Genomic DNA, 16,237 nt, shown 5'->3' with positions numbered 1-16,237 from the left:
GCCAGATTGGGTCAGACCAAAGGCCCATCTAGCCCAGTATCCTGCTGACAGTGACCAATGCCAGGAGCCCCAGAGGGAATGAACAGAACAGGTAACCATCGAGTGAGCCATCCTCTGTCGCCCATTCCCAGCTTCTGACAAACAGAGGCCAGGGACACCATCCCTGCCCATCCTGGCTAATAGCCTTCATGGACCCTATCCTCCATGAACTTATCTAGTTTTTTGAATCCAGTTATAGTCTTGGCCTTCACAACATCCTCTGGCAAGGAGTTCCACAGGTTGACTGTGCATTGAGTGAAAAAATACTTCCTTTTTGTTTGTTTTAAACCCACTGCCTGTTCATTTGATTTGGTGACCCCTAGTACTTGTGTTATGAGTAAATAACACGTCCTTATTTAATTTATCCACACCAGTCATGATTTTATAGAACTCAATATCGCCCCTTAGTCATCTCTTTTCCACACTGAAAAGTCCCAGTCTTATTAATTTGTCCCCATATGACAGCCACTCCATACCCCTAATCATTTTTGTTGCCCTTTTCTGAACTTTTTCCAGTTCTAATATATCTTTTTTTGAGATAGGGTGACCATATCTGCACGGAGTATTCAAGATGTGGGTGTACCAGGGATTTATAGAGGCAACACGGTATTTTCTGTCTTATTATATATCTCCTTCTTCTTGGTCCCAACATTCTGTTCGCTTTTTTGACTGCCGCTGCACACTGAGTGGATGTTTTCAGAGAACTCTCCACAAGGACTCCAAGATCTTTCTTGAGTGGAAACAGCTAATTTAGACCCCCTCATTTTATATGGCTAGTTGGAATTATGTTTTCCAATGTGCATTACTTTGCATTTATCAACACTGAATTTCATCTGCCATTTTGCTGCCCAGTCACTCAGTTTTGTGAGATTCTTTTGTAGCTCTTTGCAGTCTGCCTGGGACTTAACTATCTTGAGTAGTTTTGTATCATCTATAAATTTTGCCACCTCACTGTTTACCCCCTTTTCCAGGTCATTTATGAAGATGCTAAATAGGGCAAGTCCCAGAACAGACCCCCCCGGGGGACACCATTTACCTCTCTCCATTCTGAAAACTGACCATTTATTCCAACTCTCTGTTTCTTATCTTTAAACCCAGGGGTGGGCAAACTATGGCCCGCAGGCCGGATCCAGCCCCTCAGGTCTTTGGATTCAGCCCGTGGTGCTATTGGCACCACATCCTTGTGGTCCCCCTATGTTGTCCTTGCCTCCAGGCACTGACCCCCACAGCTCCCATTGGCCGGTAAATGGGGAACCGCGGCCAATGGGAGCTTCGGGTGAGGTACCTGGAGGCACAGCAAGGGCAGCGCACACAGAGCCCTCCGCGCCCCCTCCCCCCAGGGGCTGCAGTGCTTCCTGGAGCAGCGCGGGGGTGGGGAAAGGGCAGGCATGCAGGGCAGCCATGCGCGTCACTGCCACCCTGGAGCCATTTGAGGTAAGTGGGGTCGGAGCCTGAACCTCTCCTGTACCCTGCCCCGGGCCCCCTCCCATACCCTACACCCCTCCTCTGCCCCAATCCCTACCCTGAGCCCCTTCCTGCACACTGCACCCCCTCCCACACCCCAACCCCAACCCTGCATACAATTTCCCCAACCAGATGTGGCCCTCAGCCCAAAAAGTTTGCCCACTCATTTTAACCAGTTACCAATCCATGAAAGTACCTTCTCTCTTATCCCATGACAGCTTACTTTGCTTAAGAGCCTTTGGTGAGGGACCTTGTCAAAGGCTTTCTGAAAATCTAAGTACACTATATCCACTGGATCTCCCTTGTCCACATACTTGTTGACTCCACTCAAAGAATTCTAACAGACTGGCAAGGCATAAGTTCCCTTTACAAAAACCATGTTGACTCTTCCTCAACAAATTATGTTCATTTATGTGTCTAACAATTCTATTCTTTACTATAGTTTCAACCAGTTTGCCCAGTTCTGAAGACAGACTTACCAGCATATAATTGCTGGGATCCCCTCCAGAGCCCTTTTTAAAAATTGGCATCACAGTAGCTAACCTCCAGTCATCTAGAACAGAAGCTGACTTAAGTGATAGGTTACAAACCACAGTTAGCAGTTCTTGTGACGCTGCACTCCATATTTTTATAAAAGTATGTTTGTAAGTGTGGATATGATGTAACTGGAATATGCTTTATGCAAAAGGTCGCTTGTAAGGTATCATTGCAAAGCTTATAATCTACTCAGTGTGATCATCCTATTTGTATGAATGTATAATTCATGTATCTGAAACTAGGAATATGAAATATAACTCTGAGGTCTTATTGTAATTATGCAAAGTGTGGGCCATTAATGATGGCTTAGAATCTTGATGGCTCCCATCAACTAGGACAAGAGTTTGTAAATGGCTCTGTTTACTTGTAAGCCTTCCTGTATACCTGGGTGCCAGCCAGTGAGTAATGAAGTCTCACAGGATATGTGATCATGTCACATAATACTGGAATCCATCTTAAACCTGGTGCTTTTCAATGTAGAAGGAAGAGGGGAACCCAGAGACAAAGGATTCCCACCTTGTGCCAAAGCCATGAAAAGGGGTGGAACAGAACAAAGGTGGCCAGTCATGAGAAATCCCCTTTACCATCACCTGAGCTGGAACTAACAAGAACTATACTAGGGAAAGGATTGGGCCTAGACTAAGGAGGAATCTAGTCTGTGAACACCTCTGAGGGTGAGATTTACCTGTATTCAGTTTCTTAAATGTATTAGGCTGAGACTTACATGTTCTGTTTTATTTTGCTTGGTAACTTACTTTGTTCTGTCTGTTATTACTTGAAATCACTTAAATCCTACTTTTTATACTTAATAAAAATCACTTTTGTTTATTATTAAACCCAGAATAAGTAATTAATACCTGGGGGAGCAAACAGCTGTGAATTTCTATCAGTGTTCTAGAGGATGGACAATTTATGAGTTTATCCTGTATAAGCTTTATGCAGAGTAAAACAGATTTATTTGGGGTTTGGATCCCATTGGGAGCTAGCTGGGTGTCTGGGTGCTGGAGACAGGAGCACTTTTTAAGTTGTTTTCAGTTAAGTCTGCAGCTGTGGGGGCATGGTTCAGATCCTGGGTCTGTACTGCAGCAGACTTGTGTGTCTGGCTCAACAAGGCAGGGTTCTGGAAGACCAAATTGGCAGAGAAAACAGGCTCAGAGGTAGTCTCAGCACATCAGGTGATAGTCCCAAGGGGGTCTCTGTGACCAAACCCATCACAGTTCTGCAATTTCACATTTGAGTTCCTTCAGAACTCTTGGGTGATACCATCACGTCCTGGTGATGTATTCCTGTTTAGTTCATCAGTTTGTTCCAAAACCTCCTCTAATGACACCTCAATCAGGGGCAGCTCCTCAGATCTGTCACCTAAAAAGAATGGCTCAGGTTTGGGAATCTCCCTCACATCCTCAGCCGTGAAGACTAATGCAAAGAATTAATTTAGTTTCTCTGCAATAGCCTTATAGTCTTTGAGTGCTTCTTTTGCACCTCGGTCGTCCAGTGGCCCCACTCGTTGTTTAGCAGGCTTTCTGCTTGTGATGTACATAATTTTTATTTACATTTTGCTAGTCTTTTTGAGACTTTGGCTATCTGTTCTTCAAATTCTTTTTTGACCTTCCTCATTATATTTTTATACTTCATTTGCCAGAGTTTATGCTCCTTTCTATTTTCCACAAAAGGATTTAACTTCTACTTTTTAAAGGATGCCTTTTTGTCTCCCACTGCTTCTTTTACTTTGTTGTTTAGCCACGGTGGCACTTTTTGGGTTCATAGAATATCAGGGTTGGAAGGGACCTCAGGAAGTATCTAGTTCAAAGCAGGACCAATCCCCAACTAAATCATTCTGGTTCTCTTCCTATGTTTTTAATTTGGGGTATACATTTAAGTTGAGCCTTTATTATGGTGTCTTTTAAAAAAGTTTCCACGCAGCTTGCAGGGATTTCACTTTTGGCACTGAACCTTTTAATTTGTTTCACTAACCTCATTTTTGTGTAGTCCTCCTTTCTAAAATGAAATGCTACAGTGTTGGGCTGCTGTGGTGTTTTCCCTTGCCACAGGGATGTTAAATTGAATTACATTATGGTCATTACCATTAACCGGTCCAGCTATATTCACCTCTTAGACCAGATCTTGTGCTCCCACATAGGACTAAAAATTGCCTCTCCTCTGGTGGGTTCCAGGACTAGCTGCTCCAAGCAGCAGCCATTTAAGGTGTCAAGAAACTTTATCTCTGCATCCTGTCCTGATGTGACATGTACCCAGTCAGTATGGGGATATCTGAAAACCCCCATTTGTATTGAGTTTTATATTTTTATAGCCTTTCTAATCTCCGAGTATTTCACAGTCACTGTCACAATCCTGGTCAAGGGGTCGATAATATATCCCTACTACTATATTCTTATTATTAGAGCGTGGAATTACTATCCAAAGAGAGTCTATGGTAGTTTGGTTTATTTACGATTTTTACTTCATTTGATTCTGTGTCACTCCCCCACCAGCACGACTGTTCTGTCTTTACAATATATTTTGTACCCTGATATTACTATATTCCATTGATTATCTTCATTCCACCATGTTTCTGTGATGCCTGTTATATCAATATCCTCGTTTAATACCAGGCACTCTACTTCACCCACCTTATGACTTAAACTTCTAGTCTTTGTATATAAGCACTTCCAAAACTTGTCACTTTTTAGCTGTCTGCCATTACATGATGTAATTGAATGGGGCTTTTTTTCATTTGACTGTTTCTCTTCAGATCCTAGCTGTATTTTATCATCTTCCATCCTCTCCTCCTTACTAGGACATAGAGAATCTCCATTAATAGATCCTACCCTAAGGGATGTCTTTGTCCAAACCACATGCTCCTCCGCACCTGTCAGCTTCCCCCAGCCCTTAGTTTAAAAACTGCTCTAAGACTCTTTTTAATTTTAAGTGCCAGCAACCTGGTTCCATTTTGGTTTAGGTGGAGCCCATCCTTCCTGTATAGGCTCCTCCTTTCCCCAAAGTTTCCCCAGTTCCTAATAAGCCTAAACCCCTCCTCTCTACACCTTCGTCTCATCCACACATTGAGAATGCATGAGGGGGTGAAGCTGTGTGGCTTACCCTGGAGGAAGAGTGAGACCCTTGTGGGGTCTGGCCCACTGACGGGCTCTAGCACCACTCTGTGACACACCCCAACCCCTACGACCCTAGCTCCGCCAGTGCACCCCAATGCCCACGCGCTCAACAGCTCTACCAGTCGATCCCAGTCTTCCCACACCCAGCCTTCCTGCACTTCAACATAATTCTGCTTTTACACAGTTGCCATTTGTTCTAGGCACAGATGTGAGTTGGGTTATAGGATGGGGGGAGTAACAGTAATAGAAACATTTGTATACGAAGGAGTGAAGACCTCAGGGAGATGTGTTCCCTTCTTGCAGCTGGGAGGCCTGGGTACAGAAGTGGGGAAGCAGCCAGGTGGGAGTGGGGAAACCCTGAAGGGGTCAGAGGAATGGCTGAGGAGGAGGGTTTAAACAAGGCTAGTGGGGCCCAGCTGATGTATGTATTTGTTAGGGGAGCAGCAGTTGGCTCAGCATGCTAATTGCAGGACTTGATATGTACAATGGTCTAAAAAGGTCTATTAACGGCTAACAACCACCACATCTCTTTTCCTGTTAAAAATTCAATGGCAAAAAGCTCTGTTAACGCAGAATCATGGTTGCTTGGTGGTGTGTTGTCCCCTGCACAATATTGAGCTGAGCTACTTCAGCCCCGCTGAAAACCAGGAAATGCAGTTTGCCCACGTAGCAGCGTCACAGTACGCCCCATTGACTAAACCGCCCCAGCTGTGACACGTACAAGCTCTTCACCTCCTTTTACAGCCCACTCATTCTCAGCCACACGATTTCCTTGAACACTATTACGGGACAAAATGTGGGGGCAGGGGAAGGTTTCCTGTGCCACTTCCCCCTCTGTCCCTTTGGAGCTGGAATGGCCAATGGGATTCATTTGGATACCCTCTCATGGATTCACAGGTCCAGTGCGCTCTCTGAGGTCTGTAATTGTCCCAGAGAGGACCCCTTTAGAGTGTGAACCGCCTGAGGGTCCCACTCTCTTGCTGGGGTAAGCCCCTTGGTTTCACCGTTGTTTCTGGCCATAAAAATCCAGTAACGTTCTCACTCATGCCACGTGGGATACATGCACAAAGGGGAATGAACCTGCCCAAAGCTGCCAAGCCAGTCACGGAGCCAGGACTAGAACTCAGGGGTTGCAAACGCTAAACTTCAGGCTACAGGTCACAGCATTGACAGGAATCTGAAGGGCGTCAAGTCCCAGGAAGACGCGGCATTATTTGGGGTGGTATCTGGGGGTATAATGAGGAATGGGTGGAGTTAAGGGGAAATTCAGCTGGAGCAGCAGCAGCAGCAAGATGCATCAGGCTGAGGATGGGTCTCCCAGCTGGGAAGGGAGCCCCGCTGCTGGGGATAAGTACCCCTGGAAAAGCGATGGTTCTGGCTGGGGACAGGGACCAGATGGGACGTTTCCATCTCTACCCTCTGCGCCTCTGGGGGTCGTGTCACTTACGCTGCCCCATCTGTGCCTCAGGCACACGCTCCCGGATGATCCGACAGGCGTCGTACACCATGGTGGAAGGCTCAAACTGCATGGTCTTCACCACGTTGCCAATGCTGATCTTCAGCGATAGGGCAACCATGGCGGCGGCTGGACAGTCCCCGCTCCTGCTTCACCTGCCAAAGAGAAGTCACAGCCGATTAGTCCCCATTACTGCTACCCAGACCAATTCCAACCCTCAACGGTTCTGAGGATCGCCCCATCTCCCAGCACTGCCCCGTCCCCCTAGAAAGCCAGATACAGGATGCTATAATCTCACAGGCTCATGGAGAAGAGCTCTGTCTCACTGTAGACCCCTGCAGCACCAGGGTGCAGTAAACAAGGGATCACCTCCTACTTTCCCCTTCCCCCTCCTGGGGTGACCTTTTGCTTCCTGTCCTCTGGGGAATGGCTCCCTAAGTACAGGCAATGGTTGTGCCCTTCATTTAGGGGCTCATGGATAGGGGTTGCTTTTCCCTCCAGGGGCAGAGGGTCCTGTGAGCTGCTCACACCCCAAGAGACTCTCTCTAGGACACAGCTGGCAGCCTGGGTAAGGGATCCAGCCCTTCTCCAATTCATGCCAGGGCCCAGAGAGCCCTGCATGCCTTGGTGGGGTGAGGGCAGCAGGGCTGCTGCTTACCATGCTCAGAAGGTCCTTCACAACCATAAGGACTGCATGGTTTTAGCAGAAGCCCCAAATCTGCAGCAGTACCCCAGGGCAGCTTTGCCAGGGAGCTGTTGGGGGCCATCTGCCCCAGTCAGAATCATCACCCCCACCATACAGATGGAAGCACAGAGTCCAAGGAAGGGGAAGGCACATGTCCCCAAGGTCACCAAGGGAGCTATGGACAGTGACTGTCCCTTCTGTGCGGGGAAGGAGAATGACTATAGAGGTTACTTGATAGTGACGCTGTCATCCTGGAGGAAGTGATTGCACAGGGAGCACAGGCCGATAAGATGGGGAGGGTGAGAGGGAACAAATTATAAATAAAAGCTGCCATGACACAGAAGCCACAAGAGGAAAACCAAGCTCAAAGCACGCGCCAGCAAGGCCGTGCCTGTGCTGCCATGTTCCTTCTCAGGGGTTTCTGAAAAGGTCTCCCTGTGACATCCACCTGTGCTCAGGAGTCAAACAAGAGGAGTTGTGGCCTCACCCATTCCCTGAAGCACGTGCAACATGCAGCCACATCTTCCAGAAAGGAGGGACCCAGAGAGAGAGAAAAGCCTATCTGCTCAGAGATGGGATGGGAGGGAGTGATAAGAGTACCCTAACTACCCTCTCTGCTAACATGGGAACAAGGGGTCAGTCACCAAAACTAAACGGAGGTGAATTTAATGGAGCAAGGAAAATTGTTTTTATACAATGCGTAGTTTACCTGCGGAATTCTCTGCCACAAGAGCTCATTGAGCCAAGAGAATGAGAACAGCCAGTTCCATTTGATAGGATCAAAATAAGCTGTAATCCTCCCACCCACCCTCAGGCATGAGGCACTCCTAACAGCTGGGTTAGAGGGACACTTCCCCACAGGCTGCGTTATTCCACAGTTGTTCCAATCCAGCCCTAGGCGGGGGGGATTGGATGGGATGAGATGGGATACGATACAGAGACCTTCCCCTCTAAGGCACTGGTCTGACCCCTCTCAGGGCAGCCAGCAGCTTGGCATGGGAGCTAGGAGCAGCACCCAGCAGTGGGGAAAGCCAAGGAGTTGAGGAATTCACGGTCAGAGTCTCAGGGCTGGTCCACACTACGGGGGGAAATCGATCTTAGATACGCAACTTCAGCTACACGAATAACGTAGCTGAAGTCAAATATCTAAGATCGGATTACTCACCCGTCCTCACCACGCGGGATCGATTTTCGCGGCTCCCCCTGTCGATTCCGCAACTCCGTTGGGGTTGATGGAGTTCCGGAATCGATATAAGCGCGCTCGGGGATCGATATATCGCATCTAGATGAGAGGCGATATATCGATCCCCGAGCAATCGATTTTAACCCCGATATGGCGGGTAGTCTGGACGTAGCCTCAGGGCCAGAGGAGAGCTGCTAACGGGAACATGGAGAGTTAGAAAAGGGGAAACATCTTGGGTGCGAAAAGGAGGCACAGACCCCTCAGATCTCCTCACAGCCCCTCTACCAGAGAACCCCCCGCACACACACACACCGTTTCCCTAACACACGCATGCAAATCCTGGGAGCTACCCCCAGATCCACACACACAAATCCCGGGGAGACACCCATGGCTCCTGCCTCCGCCGCAGGACACCACACAGGGTTCAGCTATATTCTGTATGTCGACACCGACACTGCCTCCTCCCTGCCCATCTTGACCGTGTTAACTTCCCCCCAGGCCAGGAACTTCCCCAGAGGCAGCAGCTGCCTGGAGCCAGACTCCCTCCTGGGGCTCAGCCCAGGCCATGGGGCTCGCCCAGCGAACTCCACTCCATTAGAAGGGTCTGTGTTTCTCCCTGCCAGGGTGGGGCATGAGACAGCTGCTGTTTTGGGGTGGGGAGGAGGAGGAAGGAGCAGGCAGCCAGGGGCAGAGGCATGATGGGCGGTGATGTGGTTGTGAGAGCGAGTAGGGAGCAGAGAGGACGGGAGGAGCTAGGAGCTGGAACCTGCTGCCAGTGACTGCAAGAGCCAGCAAGGGAGCAGGCAGGTCAGAGAGCTTGTGAGAGGGGCTGAGGAGAGGGTGATCTGGGCCTGGCTTGGGGCAGGAAGGCCAGCCCAGCAAGGCCCCATCTCCAGCAGATGCAGACCCAGTGATTCCATCACACATGGGGGGCAGACAAGATGGGAATGAAGCACTCTGGGGACTCCACAGGCTGCCCCAGAAGCTTTGGGGCCATAAAAAGGGTACTCAACCTGCAGGGGCCATCAGGACAGAAAAGTAACCTACCCTAGAGCCTCCCCCACGGGTGGTGCAAGCCCTGGGGCTAAACTGTCCTCTCCTGCCAGAGACCCCGCCAGGGTGACCATCACTAGAGGCTGCTGGGAGATGTGGCTCTGGGTGCCAAGCCTCTACCCATCATGGGAAGCAGGCATCATCCAGTGCCACTGAGCCAGGCTCTGTCCCAGACTTGAGACTCCAGACCCTGCCAGGGCTGCTTCACCCCCACTTCCTTAGCAGGGAGCCTGAGCACACTGTGAGCTCAGCCTCAGACACACCCTGCCCAGCTGGAGGCTGGGAGCCGCTTTCCCTCCCAGCCGCCAGAGAGTGTCAAGTTCACCAGGCCCCAACCTGCCAGAAAGCGGGAGGGAAGACAGAGCTGCCACCCAGGGCAGCAGCTGGCACGATTCCAGCATCCTCTTGCTCCCAAGCAGCTGGGGGAGCAGAGCTCCTCTGCAGGGCAGAGCTCCCAGGCCTCGGCAGCACCCCTCACCTCTGGGAGGTGGGTGTCAGGGAGGTTTTTCAAGGCATGCAGCTGGTGATAGTACAACATGACACCACCTCTCCCGCGACACACCTGTGTACCTTCCGCCCTCAGTAACCCGCAGACCCACAAATCAGCATCCCACCCTGCTCACCTCTCCTTGGCCACAGTCAGGCTCGCCCGCCGAATCAGTGTGGAGGAAGCTGCAGGTCCCCGTGCTTTGCCAGCAGCGTGCACAGGCGCTGAGCAGTGTCAACAGCGTGCAAACAAACCCTGCCCCCCTCCACTCTGATACGCAGCTGCCGATTTCCTGCCACAAGCAGATGTTGAATTCTGGGTAAGTTCCAGCTCTTCTGAGCGCAACATGCTCCCTGCAAGCAATCGTCTGCATTAGCAGGTGAGAGGAGCTGCAGCTCAAACCTCCCACAACCCTGGGGGGGCACTGGGGGCCAGACAGTGGAGATGGGGTGAAACATGGCACCCTGCCCACAAACGGCACCCTGCCGCCACCCAGGGCAGACAGACACACTTGCTCAAAGGGAAGTGGGTCTCCCTCATGCAGACATGAACACTTGGTTCCGCCTGAAGGCTGATGGTTAACACACAGCAATGAAAGGTATTATAGGGTTTTAAATGACTGCCCATCACCACAGTACCTAAGCACTGGCCACTGCAGACACAGCCACAATCCCCGCCCCAAAAAGCTCACAGCACAAAGGGGGGGATTGTGCAGAGCGTAGTGACGGCCTGGACCTGGCAGATTGACGGCTCTGCAAAGGCTTTGCGCAGGAACTACCCCAGCCCCACTGCGCAGCCGAGGACACAGGCAGTCACCTGTGCTGCTACAGTGCAGGTGGCAAAGGTGCATCACGGCAGAGCCAGGGCCATAGTGGGAACCTTAACAGTGGAATTTCCTGACTTCTGCCTGGCTTGGCTCTCAGCTTCCTTCACCAGACAGGACAAGTGGAGGGATGGGGGAACACATGGAAATCCACCAGACTGGACCCAATGCTCAGACACTCCTGTATGATAACTGTGCGTGCTGCACTCATTCCAGCCTGAGCCAATCTCCACACCAAGGGGCACTCAGTTCCCAAGGCAGCGCAGGCAACATCAGAACCAAACTCCACCCGGCGACCGTTTCAGTCAGCGCGGGGGAAGTCTGAGGGCAGGGACTGCATCTGCGTGTACGTGCAGCCCCTAGCACAACAGGACACTGGGCACTATAGCAACTGCAGTGAACAAGAGCGAGAACAGATCTCTGCGCCACACTGACGGCACCTCGCTTCACAACAGCTCAGCAGCACCCCTCTCACCCCATCCCAAGGGCACTGCACCATCTGCTGCACTCACTCCCCGCTTCTGGGGTGGGATGCAACAGACGCAGCCAGAAAACCTCTCTCGTCGAGGAAGGGGGGATGGATAAACCAATTCTACAGAGTTCCAGCTTTCGTAGAAGTTTATTTCTAGCCTTCCAGTGTGACTTTGCTACGCGTCAGGGCTGTGAAGTCACAGGCAGGAAGCTCCACCTTCTCTGCATCTCAGCTTCCTGAGCAGCTGAGAGGAAAATGAACAAGAGGGTTTGGTTTCTCAGCTACTGTGGTGGCAGGGACACTGTCACCCCAAATTCCAGTGCTACCAGGGAGCTCTCAGCAGTGCTGGAGTTATTCAGAGGGGAAAACCCAGCCAAAAGAAGGCTGGGAGCAGAGCGGTGGCTGGCGGCAGGACCGAGGAGCAGAGCTGCCATCAGGAGGCAGATGGGGAGAATCCTTCTCCCTGCAGCAAGAGTATGACAGGGTAGCTTTAGATGCTTTAGGCCCCAGCCAGCCAGAGGCAGACTTGGATGGTCCTGCTAGTGAAGGCAGGGGGCTGGACTTAATGAACTTTCAGGGTCCCGTCCAGTTCTGTGAGATAGGTGTGTGATTATATATATTTATTTTACACCACATCATTCACTGCTCCTTCGGAAAGCCACCCAGCCACAGCCCTATTGCAACTCCCAGCCAGCCTGCCCTGCTGCCCACTGAGTTACACAGTCCCCTGCAATCCCACAGCCCTGCTGTAAACCCCTCACATCCACAGCCTTCCCTCCCTCTGCAATCACACAGCCCCCTGTAATCCCCTCACCCCCCGCCTTCCCTCTCTCTGCACCAAGCTGCACAGCCCCCTATAACCAGATTCCTCAGCAGAAGGAGCGTGTCTTTTTAGCCACGCTCCAAAGCGCAGTACAGGCCCTTTGGTGAAGACCCTGCTCTGGCCCCCAGACAGCGATGCTGTCAGTCCCAGGCAGGTTTGGGGTATTTATTTGCAAATCCCTTTCTCAAGCGGAACACTGCTCGGGGGAGCTGTCTATTGTGCATGCATGCTGAGCAGAGCTGACTCTGGACAGGTTTACACTGCAGTCGGAGATGTGACTGCACCACACGTAGACAGACCTGAGCTAAAGCAGTGAAGCCGCAGCAGCACAGGTTCACTGTGGGCGAGTCGCTCAAGTACGTACCCAGAGCCCTGGGTGGCCTTGTGCAGCCCACACCCAAGCCCGTGCGGGCTCAGCCCAGAGAACAGTGGAACTCTGTGTACATGGGAGTAATGGATACTGCTGCCTCTCATCCCACCTGCTGGGGTACAACTGGGTGAGGCACAGAAAAACCTCACCGCAAAGTGAGACAGGACAAGAAGAAAGGAGAATCCTGTATCCAAATCACACTTCCATGGGGATTTGGGGGGACAAAATGGAATCTCAGCAGCTGGAATCAGGCCAGGACATTTAGGGTAATGATTCCTATTCCCAGGGCAATACCACGAGATCTGGACCAGGACTTCAGTCAGCACCTCCAGCAGAAGCCTATCTGGTGCCACACCGACTATACCCACATGCGATCCGCACTGCTGGTCTTCCATCTAGATGCTGGTATGCGCTCACCTGCTTAGCTTAGATGGCAGGGCACTAACCTTACCCTAGGGACGCTTTGACACCCCTGCAGAGAGCAGCAGCCTCCTCCCACTCCCCACACAGGGGATCCCTAGCGAATCCAGTTCCCAGGAGAGCAGCCAGAGAGCCTTTTGGGCCATGATGCACTATCCTCCGTGCAGACCCAGGAACATGCCCTCACACCTACAGTCAAAGATCAGCTCAAAGCATCGTAAGCCATGTCTCAAAGAGCGGTAAGGAAAAGTTGTGCCTGTACCTGGGGAAGGAGGACAGCCCTGCACCATGGAGCTTCCTGCCTCCAGGTCAGCGATGGGCACTGCTGACAAACGCAACCAGGGGAATCAGACTCCAAACACAGTACAGTCCCATCTCCACAGGTCAGAGCTGCCCTAACACACACCCGAAGGTCCCTGGGTAAGCTCTGGTAACGCTGTCCAGTCCATCAGTCTCTGAGCTGAATGCTCTACATTTGGCCAGTGAGCCCCACCCTCTGGAGAACCAGGTCTCCCCCCCGACTCAATCTCAGACCTGTAAGGGACCCTCCTGTGTCCAAGGAGTACCAGCTCTTCTTCCAGGCATTTGACAGGCTGCCTCTGAGAAACAAGCACAACGCAAGTTGCCGAGCACCATTTGCTGACTAGCAAGGAGCAGCCAGAGGCAGAACCTGCCCCAGTTTGGAGTCACAGGAGTCTCAGAGCTTGACAGAAAAAATAAAAAGAGCAATGTCACTTCCAATTTATACCATGTCCAACATGCTGCAGTGAGCCTGAATCCCGTCAAGACAGCACAACGGCCAGCACCCAGCACCTCTGTTAGTTACTAGGGGTGAGCCCTGACCCTGCTTTCTTCCACAGAGGCACCCACACGATTCACTGCTGTGACCTCCACAAGAAATCTGCCAGCCAGCGAACGCCCCATTAAAACCACATCAGTTTAACCACTGTGCTAGGCATTCTGTATGCTAGGAAAGCATCCAGATGTGCCCATGGTGCTGGGTGCTGCACAGACTGACAGTAAGAGACTGTCCCTGCCCCCACAGAGCTCACAGGCTACTGAAGAGACCAGACAGAGGAAACGGTGGCACAGCCAGGGGCTGGTCTCTGCCCAGGTCCCACAGTAGGAAAGCTGGAAAGAGCCCAAGTCTCCTGATTCCCAGGCCAGTGCCCTGCCCAAGGATCAAGCTGCCTTTTAAGTTATCTGGAACCATCACTGTCCCCAGTGCTCACCAGGCACAGGTAGGACCCCACCCCCTTTACTCTCATCCTTGCCCCGTCTGTCACACCCATTTGTACTGGCTTTTCGTTTAGACTGAGCTCCCTGGATGCACCGCACCTGATCAAAGGCCTCTGGTTGCTGCTAAATACAAACCCTGCACTGCCAGTGAGAGCAGCTGCAGCTGAGCATTTCATCCTCTCCGGAGCCCTCGCTCACTTCATCCAGCAAGCCAAAGAGAACAGGAGTGAGTCCAATGGCCTGCAGGTCGTGGAGAGGTGACCCTCTGTCTTCCTGCTCCAGTCTCCTCCTGATCCTCCTGCCTGCCACATGTGAACTATCCGCTGGTGTTTCAGTGTCAGATGCTCTTGCACCCCAATCCAGTGGCCAGGTACTGCCCTCTATTGAAGCAGCACTGCCCGGGACCCAAGGTCTGGAGGGCTGCAGCAAGGTGCCTCCCCCTCTGTCCCCACCCTGACTTGTCTAAAACTAATGAAGCTAAATGCAAAATACAGCTGTTAACATCGCACCAACAGTGAAGCTGGGAATGGCAAAAACTGAGGTTGCCACAGCAATAACCATCTCCCGAGAGCCGGGCATGGAGCTTCTGACAATCCTGGTCAGAACCGTGCTGGGAGATGTTACACCAGTTTGGCTGGAGCTGGGAGCGGCTAACCCAAGCAGAGACATTTGGTCTAACCCCTGCCCCCCAGAAAGGTCCCTCTTCTCCTAACAGGACCATGGCATGGATAGGAGCTCAGAGAAAACCTAACAGGAGGAGATTAAAAACCCATCACAGGCAACCCAGCCCTCAGCATGTCACAGCAACACCCAGCCCCACAGCAAGGAGCCCCATCGGTAACCGACGCTATGATACATGGGGCGGAGGACGGCCTGGCTTACCTCCTGTGCCATGGGGGATGGACTGAGTGCTTCCAGGCCCAGTTACTGCCCCAGGCAAGGCCAAGCCAGGCACTCAAACGCCCAAATGTTTATTTTGCTCCTGGGAGCAGAATCCTGGCCAGGCAGATGAACTCTCGGCCAGGACCAAGGCCTACAAGCTCCCAGAGCAACAGCAAAGAAACTCCCCTGCCCAGAGTGGGGCCCAGAGTTCCACCCTGACTTTTAGAGGGGCAGGTCGAATCTTGGCCGAACAGCAGCTGGCACTGACTGGGCAGTAAAGTCAGGAACAGGCCCGAGCAGAGAGGAGCCAGGTAGAGGCTGGAAAGGGGTGAAGGAGGGCAGGGCCAGGAGCAGCAAATCACACTCCCCTGGTATGATCAGGGTCAGAGAATTCCCTTCTGCTTTGGTTTCCCAGGGACCCCTACGGCTGAGAGAGGCCCAGGGTGGGGTTCTGAACAGCTCTCCCATCTCCTGCCCTCCCACACGGAGACATTCCAGCGCTGCATTCCTGAGCGCTACTGCAATGCTTCTGGGAGAGCCTTGCTTGGAAGCCCAGGGCTCCCCATTGGCTCGCAGCAGGTCTGACGAGGCAGGAACCCTAGTTCAGAGGAATGTCACCAGGGAGTGGGGAGAGAAATACACAAGGAGTGTGCGCGCATATCCCTTCCCAAATCACTAACTCCGATAGCCCTCCACACACCCTGCTGCATCTCCTCCCACCGCAGCACTCCTTCCAAACCTCTCCCCAGGGCACTCCACAGCCACACACACCCTGCAACACCTTCCCACTGCCCCACAGCACCTCCACAACCACACCGCAGCACCTCCCCCCACCACAGCACTCCCCCCAAATCACACTCCCCCACCCCCCAGCACACACCGACACCCCCTGCCAATCACACTCTCCCCAAATCACATAACCCTGCCCCAGACTGAGACTTTAAGGCCAGAAGGGATCATCATGATCATGTAATTTGACCTCTTGCACATCACAGGCCACAGAAACTCACCCACCCAACTCTTGCATAGGCCCAGAACCTCTGGTTCAGTTACTGAAGTCCTCAAAATTTGATTTAAAAGCTTCAAGTTAGGGAGAGTCCACCATTTACTGTAGTGCAATCCAGCAAGTGCCCTGTGTCTCCTGCTGCAGAGGAAGGTGAAAATCCCCCAGGGATTCTGACAATCTGATCT

General features: G+C 51.9%; 1 protein-coding gene across 3 annotated transcripts in view; it reads right to left on the bottom strand.

The window, feature by feature from the left end:
* TLN1 (talin 1) overlaps positions 1-16,237 on the bottom strand; it is a 196,109-nt gene that overhangs the window by 116,113 nt on the left and 63,759 nt on the right. For 2 of the 3 annotated variants that reach the window (XM_030567039.1, XM_030567041.1), the window contains exon 2: positions 6,601-6,764. In XM_030567039.1, coding sequence (XP_030422899.1) covers positions 6,601-6,730 — 130 coding nt within the window. In that variant the 5' untranslated portion in view covers positions 6,731-6,764. Of the gene's footprint in view, positions 1-6,600; positions 6,765-10,153; positions 10,268-16,237 lie in introns of those variants that run through there. The other variant, XM_030567040.1, reaches the window with a different exon arrangement.

Source organism: Gopherus evgoodei, chromosome 6, assembly GCF_007399415.2.
Source record: "Gopherus evgoodei ecotype Sinaloan lineage chromosome 6, rGopEvg1_v1.p, whole genome shotgun sequence".
Classification (NCBI taxonomy): Eukaryota; Metazoa; Chordata; order Testudines; family Testudinidae; genus Gopherus; species Gopherus evgoodei.
The sequence above is the reverse complement of the archived record's forward strand: the minus strand, read 5'-3'. Positions and strand labels throughout refer to the sequence as shown.